Raw genomic sequence first — 8,340 nt, forward strand, 5'->3', positions numbered from 1 at the left:
CTTCTGTGCCTTTAATTGCCCTGCTCTCTTTTGAGTCTGGAAACCTTAGAGAGAAACCAGCAGACCCTTTGTTTAATTTCCAAGCAAAGGGTCTGCTGGCTTCTCTTTAAGGTTTCCAGACTCAAAAGAGAGCAGGGCAATTAAAGGCACAGAAGTCCTGTCCTCTATTGAGTCTGGCAACCCTAAATGCATAAGGCTCAAAAGCACTGAACCAGAGGGGCTTCATATGTTGTGGTCCACCAGAATCCTGCCCTTGAAAGTGAAGCGATTCTAACATCTTGGACATACAATGGCCAAGGAGGTTCCCCACTCAAAGAAAGAGAATTTGCCAATGGAATTGTGCAACAGTGAAAGCAAAAAAACAAAACAAAAACAAAAAACCTCTCTGGTAGTAGGTGCTTCCCAAGATGGTCCTGCATGTGTGTGAGGGACTCCACAGAACACGCCTACCCAGTGATCACCTTCGATGTCAAGCCTGCCACCACCAAATATCACACCTGGGATCACTGTTCACATCTTCTGGGTTGTTACTCATCTCAGCAATGCCAAAGTTGGGAGAAAAGTAGGGGTGCACTTGCCACTGCAAGCGAAGATACAGAAGCCTGGCCACACCAATGGTACAACAGTCATTTTATTTGCACACCAAACAAACACTCTACAGTTGAGCTACAGTCTCTCTGCAAAATCACTAGGAAAGTCCCGATGTGTTCCATGGGATATGTTATATACAGAGCATTGCACAGCCCCAATGAATCACACAGATTGGCTATTTTGGTCCACATCCTGTTTTTCCTACAGTGGCTAATCAGATCAATACAGGATTCAGCTTTCATTACAATGCAACTATGTTACTCAGAGTCCATCAGGCTCACTCCCAAGTCTGCATAGAATTGCAGTCTTAAGTGGATATCAGTTAAGCAGGCTCTTACTCAAATATCTAAGGATTTCAAAAGATGCATTACATCAGGAATATTGCAAGGTGCCTTGCAAATTCTGCACTGTAGGGGGTTGAACTAGAACACATGACCCCTGGGGTACCTTCTAATATTACAATTCTATAATTCTGTGAAAGTGTTGGCCCACCTACTTCAGAACTGGAAGTAGCTCTCCAGGCTTTCCCAGTTGAAAGTTACCTAGAAATGCCAGGCATTGGACCCATTTCTTTCTATAGGAAAAGAAGGTGTTCTACCACTGAACTAGGGCCCTTTGTTTACCACATTGTAGTCCTCATGGTTCTGAATAAAATGCAGAGTCAAACAGGAACATAGGAAGCTGCCTTATACCGAGTCAGACCATTGGTCAGTCCAGCTCAGTACTGCCTACACTGACTGGCAGCATCTCTCCAGGATTTCAGGGGCTAAAGGGAAAGGGAACAAGGATCCCCCAGCCCAGCTCTCATAGTTTTAACCTCCAATTGGAACATAGCTAATTTAGGCAAATGCTTTACCTCTCAGCAGTGCTAAGCTGTACCTGTTAAAATTCCCGTGGATGTGTACCTAATACCAACAATGTTGACTTCCTGCTGACATGACCTTAGGTCGCTTGACATAAGGTGCAGCAGACTTCAGGCCATGCAAGAACAAAAAGCAAAACAAGTACTTGATTGAATCTCAAGCTAAAGGTTCCTCCAGTCCAGCAGTGGCCAACCAGATGCCCCAATGGGAAGCCTCAAAAAGTTGTAACATCTCCTCACAGAGGAGTTGATCCAGCTCCTTAATTAGTTTAGCAGCCCATCCCCGCCTCTACAAAATCCTTTTTGAGGTGCTGCAACCAGAACAGTACACAGTGGCCTTGTTTATACAACATAGAAAGCCAAACAATGGCTTCTAGGGGTGGAGAAAGTTTTCAGACAGAGGGTTGCACTCCTGCAATGCTGAGAAAGTTAGAAGTAGCAAGCAGCAAAGCACTGGCAGAGAAAAATTATGCTTGTAAACTTCAACATTACTGTTAAACAAACATCCCTAGAAAGTTGGGTCAGGACCTACTTTTCCTCCCACAAACAATTTTGAAAAGTGGGTTACAGTAAGGGTGGGAAAGCCTCAGGTCTGGGGACCAGAAGCGGCCCTCTAGGTTTCTCTATCTGGCTCCCGGGACACTTCCTGAGCCACACCCCTTTCCCCAGGCCACACCCCTTCACACTCTTCTCAAGTGCTTTTGCTTGGCTGGAACACACTTGAACTGTGACAATGCCTTTTGATTCCCTGAATGGAGGATGGAGATGTGTGTACGTGAAGATGCAAAGGCTGGGGGAGGAGCGGACAGAAAACATTAGGGGAAACAAGGGCATGTCAGAACCAGAGAAGTTGACATGAAACTGAAGCAAATAAATAGTTGCACTCTAGTTTATTGCAATTTCTTCCCAACTTTTTCTGGGTCCCCCCCCCCAGGCCCTCACATTTCTCTGTACAGTATGTATAAAAATCTCCAAGCTTTGATTAGCTGGCATGTGGGTGAGTCACATACATGGCTTGGCCCACTTTTGCCTCTGGCCAAGCCCACCATTGGCATGAAGCCCCCAGAATGTTGTCCAGAAGGGAATGGGCACTCACTCATCTTGAAAAAGTTTCCACACCCCTGATTTATAGAATGTCCAATAGCTTACATGTTTATTTCTTTTGTCCCTGTGTAATGAAGAGAGCAAAGACAAGGTGAGTTTGGAGAAGGCAAATTAACCTGAAGCTTTTATTCACCTGCAGTTTTCCAGTTTGAGGCACTCAAACATTATGCACTAGTCCTTACAACAGAAGGAAATAAAATAAAAAAAATTCCTTCAGTAGCACCTTAAAGACCAACTAAGTTTGCACACGAAAGCTCATACCAAAATAAAAACTTAGTTGGTCTTTAAGGTGCTACTGAAGGAATTTTTTTATTTTACTTCGACCCAGACCAACACGGCTACCTACCTGTAACCAGAACAGAAGGAAATGACCTGCTAAAAGGGACATTGCTCAACTGAGCCATGAGCTAAAGAATGAGTAAGCATTTTTGTTGCTGGGTCTTTCCTGACAGCTTCAGAAAAAACTGAACAAGAAACGGGAGGGGGTGAAACAAGATTGTAATGGGTGCAATTATAACACTGCCTAAGATGATGGCAAACCAGGCCATCCACACCTTCTGGTATGCTTAGCTCAACACATGCCACATCATGGAATGAAGTGGAATGAAGCTTAGCTTACAAAGGGCAGGGCTTTCCCAGCCAGGGTTCCAACACTGTGGAATGTCCCCGACCCCCAGCATTGAAGCCTGGCCTCCATCCCTGACCACTCAGTCCTTTCTCCAGAACTACAAACTGCAAAGACTAGAATCTTCCTTTATTTTTTAGGGAGAGGCACCAGCTTTGCATGCAGAAAGTCCAGCATGTGACCTACCTTCCAAATAATCCTGGGAACTGTAGGTTGTTAAGAGCTCTGGGAATTGCGACTGTGAGTGGTTAACTACAGTTCCCTTGATTCTTTCAGAGAAGCCATGTGCATTAAATGTACAGCATGGATGTGACCTGGATTGAAGCATATTTTGGAATCCCTATGATTGTAGGCTTTCCTACACATTACACTGCATGATCTGGATGCAGGAGGCTCCAGGTTCAGGCCCTGGCATTGTCAGGAAAGAATCAATTCTGAACCTTGGAGAGTTGCTGCTAGTTAAGTGTAAACAATGCTGAGCTAGATGGACCAACAGCCTGACTCAGTGTGCATAGGAAGCTGCTTTAAACTGAGTCCCACCATTGGGTCCACCTAGTCCAATATTATCTACACTCACTGACAGCTGCTCTCCAGTCAGGCAGCCTCTCCCAACCCTAGAAGGAGGTGCTATGAGTTGAACCGTTGCACCTTCAACCATCTGCATGCAAAGCAGATGCTCTACCACTGAGCCCTTTCCCAGATAAGGCAGGTTCCTATGATCCTGCGCTTTACCATCTTAAAAGTTTAGTGCTATTAGCTGCCATAAGATAAAATAATTAATATCCTGAACTTGGAGGACTTTCAAAGATCTGAACTTACAGTACAATAGTCCTCATTAATGGTGTTTGTGTATAAGTAACACCAAGGTGGGAAACTCCCAAGTTCCAATTCCATTTGACTATGAAGCTCACTGAGTAACTGGTGGTCACTGTCTTAGCCTAACCTCCTCAAAGGATTGTTGTGAGGAGTTTTTTTTTTGGGGGGGGGGTCTAACGGAGACTAAAATTAAAGTCTCCCACATTGCCAAGAAGCTTGGAAGGTGATCGTTTGGCCAGTCATAGAGGTTAGGATAAAGAGGATAAAATGAGGCAGGGAGGTGATAGAGGGAATAATGAACTACACTGTCTTGAGCTCCTAAGAGAAAGGACAGGACAGAAATGGTCTTTCATCATTATTTATTAAAGCATAAGAATTTCCCTTATGAGCCAAACCTTTAGTCTAGCTCAGTACTGTCTACATTGACTTTTTAAAAAAGATATATTTTTTAAAGCAACAGATAAACAAACACCTAACAGCAGCCATAAGTACAAGCCATAAGTACAAGCAGCCATAAATGGGGAAAAGAGTCAAAGCAGCATGAAAGGCTAAATGACTATCTGAATAAAGTCTTTTCCTGAGAGCAGAAGGAGATTGATAGGAAGGGAATTCCATGGCTGGGCACAACCCCTAAAGAGGCCCATCCCTGCCACATGTGCCTTGGATACTAGAAGAATTGGCAAAAAGACTTTCTGGAAGATCTCAAAAGGCAGGTTCATTGATAAGAAAGTGGTTCTTTGAGTAACCTGGTCTTTCTAGAACTTCCAGGTCGTGATCAACACTTTGAGTTCTGCCCCAAGAGCCACACAAGTTCCTGTAACTGTTCCCATTCAACACCTTTCTGCAGCATTCAGAGAAAGCTTCAAGTTTCTAAACACAGTTGAAAAGGCAGAGTTGCACAGAATATATTAGAGCAGTCCACATTAGATGTAACCAAGGAATGTTATCATGGCCAGATCTAACACATCTGCTGTCCTATGGCGTTCCAGTTTACTGCCAAGATCTGGATATCCAGGCTCAGTGATGGCTTCAGGAGAGCACCCAGGCTCTGAACAAGAGTCCTCTAGGGAAGCACAGCCCTAGCTAAGGCACGATAACTCATATTCCTAAATTCTACTGACAACACAGGGTTCTGAAGTGGCTCAAGCAATTGTTCATACCCTCAAGCTGCACAAACAGAGCTGTGCCCATAATAACTAGATGAGCAGGCAATGGACATGCCACATGATAACCACAACACCTAGGTCCATATGCCTATCAGCAGCTACATACAGAGTGTTATCTCAAACTAACCACCACACCTGTAATTTATGCATATTTAACTTCTGCACATTCAGATTTAAGTGGGTAGCAAAAAAATTTTTTAAGGGGACAGAATTCTTGAAAAAATAACTTTGGTAATCCCACACAACATTGAACCCAATGTGTTTTGATTATATACAATTTTGGCTTTTGGTGCGATACCTGAAACATAACCTCCATATAAGTTGCAGGCTTACTGTAACGCTCATTATCATCCCAATTACTAAACACTCATTATCATCCCAATTACTAAACACTAATAACCTTTAATTATATTGCTAACAATAAGAATAGGTTGTATGCAACTTAGTCCTACTCATAATTGATCCGTTGAACTTAACATATCTAAGTTACTCATTTAAATGTTTCTAGGCCCAATTCAAGATGTTCAGGTTAGTGTTTAGAGCAGGCACCCCCAAACTGCGGCCCTCCAGATGTTTTTGCCTACAACTCCCATGATCCCTAGCTAACAGGACCAGTAGTCAGGGAAGATGGGAATTGTAATCCAAAACATCTGGAGGGCCGAAGTTTGGGGATGCCTGGTTTAGAGTAAGGTTACCAGACGTCCCCGTTTCCAGGGGACAGTCCCCGGATTTACAAATCGGTCCCCATAGAAAATCCATTGAAGTTTAAAAGTGCCCCCAGATACATTGAAAAAGATCTGGTAACCTTAGTTTAGAGCCCTAAAGATTCACTGAGCTTAAGATTCACAGAGGGGACCCTCTTGGTAGTTCCACCACCCTCTGAACCCTGACAGGACAGCACCTTCTCTGTGGCAGGTCCCTCCACACAGAGGTAGGTCTGACTTCCTTAGAATACAGCTTTGAGGTGATCCAGAGACAGTCTACTGGCCTATTCCTACCTCTTTTTCTTAATGGTGACTGTTCTTACTCAGGCTGCACAGAAAAAGCATTCTGATTCTTGAAACTAATTCCAAGTGTACAGATAAAACATAATAGAATTCTTACAGGATGTGGTATTAGTGTGTAAAAACAGTCCAGATCCAATGATCCTCAGGCATGCACCTTCAGATGGTGGAGATGCCAGGCACCATTCTGGCACCCCGGCATCTTCGCTTGGTGACAAGTGGTTGATAGCCAGGTGCAAATGCACCAGGCACCTGGCTAATTTTGAACACTGATAGGGAGAGATGGTCCTTGAAGTAGTGTGATCCTGAGCCGTTTAAGACTTCATAGGTCAAAACCAGCACTCTGAATTGTGCCCAGAAACTACTTCGCAGTCAGTGCAGGTGGGCCAGGATTGGTGCCTTCCTCACTGAACTCTGCACCAGCTGAAGTTTCCAAACTGTCTTCAGAGGCACCCCATATGTACAATGCATTGCAGTAGTCTAACCGAGAGGTTACCAGAGCATAGGCGGCATAAGTTAGGCTATTCCTGTCCAGATGGGGCGCAGCTGTGCCACCAGCCAAAACTGATGGAAGGCACTCTCTGCCACTGAGGCCACTTGAGCCTCAAACAAAATCAAAGGGTCCAGAAGGACCCCTAACCTACATACCTGCTCCTTCAGAAGGAGTGTAACCCCATCAGGAACAGGCAACCTCCTATCCAACCAGTCTTAGGGAACCACCCACCAACAGTGCTTTATCTGGATTGAGCTTCAGTTTGTTGGCACATCCACTGCCACACCTACAGATGTAAAGGAAAAGTAGAGTTGTATGTCATCAGCATGTTGCTAACAGAACCCCGGATGACCCCATTCAGCAGTTTCATGTAGATGTTGATCAGCATAAGCGGGGGAGATCAAACCCTGAGGTAGCCCACATTGAAGGCTCCATGTGGCCAAAGAGCACTTCCCAAACATTACCCCCTGAAAACAACCATCCAAGTAGTACTAGAACTACCACAAAGCAGAACCACTCAACCCACAACTCAAGACAGTTTCTCTAGAAGGACCGCTGAGGTAAAGAATTGACAGGGATGCCTTTCCCATGTCTCTCTTCTGCCAGAGGATATCATACAGGGTGGCCAAAGCCGTTTCTGTATCAAATTCCAGCCAAACCCCCAACTGAAATGAAACCAGAAAAATCACCATTAAGTCCTTCTCAGAGGTGACCCACTGGAAATCAATGGCACCAAGTCAGTCATAACCATCAATTTCAAAGGGCCTACACTGAGTAACATTAAACCAGGCTACAACCCAATAAAAACAGTTTTAGCCATCTAAGTCCTACAATACCCACGGGAGGCCAGTGACCCCAGAGTCAGCCACACGGATCAATTTCAAGAGGTCTCCTCTTGGGTATTATTGTTGTTGCTGTTGGTTATTTCCGATCCATTACCCACCGATTTCAATGGTTTCCTCTCGAATAGGCCTAAACACTGCCTACAACCCAATAACGATAAGGATGGGCTTCATCCAACGAAGTCCTACTCAAGAGTAGAACGCACTGGTCACTGCCCACTGTCTTTCAAAGGTTCTCCTGCCGAATAAGGGCAAGCAGTGATCGCAGTCCTAGCAGGGTGGAAGAAGTTGTCTCGCCGGGTTCAACCCTCGCCACACCGGCCCCGTGACCCGCCCGATTCGCTCCTCTCCTTTTCTCTCCTCCCCCTCCTTTCCCCCAACCCTCATGCCCCCCTCCAGCGGGCCTACTTTGAGAGTGAGGTGGTGAACTCGGGCCCGCGCGGGGTCCCCCAGGAGCAGAGCCGCCAGCAGGATCAGCGCCGCCTTAGGCGAAGGAACCAAGCAGGAACCGCCACCGCCTCTCCTGCTCCTGCACGACGCCATGTTTATTCCAGCATCAACACTGGCCATCCTCGCAGGCCCCTCCTACTTCCGGGGTCAAGGGGCGACGTGGAGGAGGAAGAGGAACAGACCGGAAACTACGCTACAGCAGCAGGGATCATAGAGAGATGGGCTAGACTAGAGAAACGTTTACTAGGGCCTCACACCTTCGAAAGCGACGAGCCTTGGAAGCCGCGGGGTTTTTTCTCACCTAAGGGATGAGCGGGGCAATCAAAAACCCCATATATGGAATTATTTCCTCCAAGAAGCTTAAGGTGGCATAGGTGGATCTCCCCT

The 8,340-nt window shown here is 45.6% G+C and overlaps 1 protein-coding gene across 1 annotated transcript in view; it reads right to left on the reverse strand.

Annotated features, from left to right (window-relative positions):
* Positions 1-8,084, reverse strand: part of GPR107 (G protein-coupled receptor 107) — a 44,760-nt gene extending 36,676 nt beyond the window's left edge. The window contains exon 1 of the mRNA XM_035112988.2: positions 7,912-8,084. Coding sequence (XP_034968879.2) covers positions 7,912-8,073 — 162 coding nt within the window. The 5' untranslated portion in view covers positions 8,074-8,084. The remainder of the gene's footprint in view (positions 1-7,911) is intronic.
* Positions 8,085-8,340: the final 256 nt, after the last annotated feature.

The sequence above is a fragment of the Zootoca vivipara genome, chromosome Z, assembly GCF_963506605.1.
Source record: "Zootoca vivipara chromosome Z, rZooViv1.1, whole genome shotgun sequence".
Classification (NCBI taxonomy): domain Eukaryota; kingdom Metazoa; phylum Chordata; class Lepidosauria; order Squamata; family Lacertidae; genus Zootoca; species Zootoca vivipara.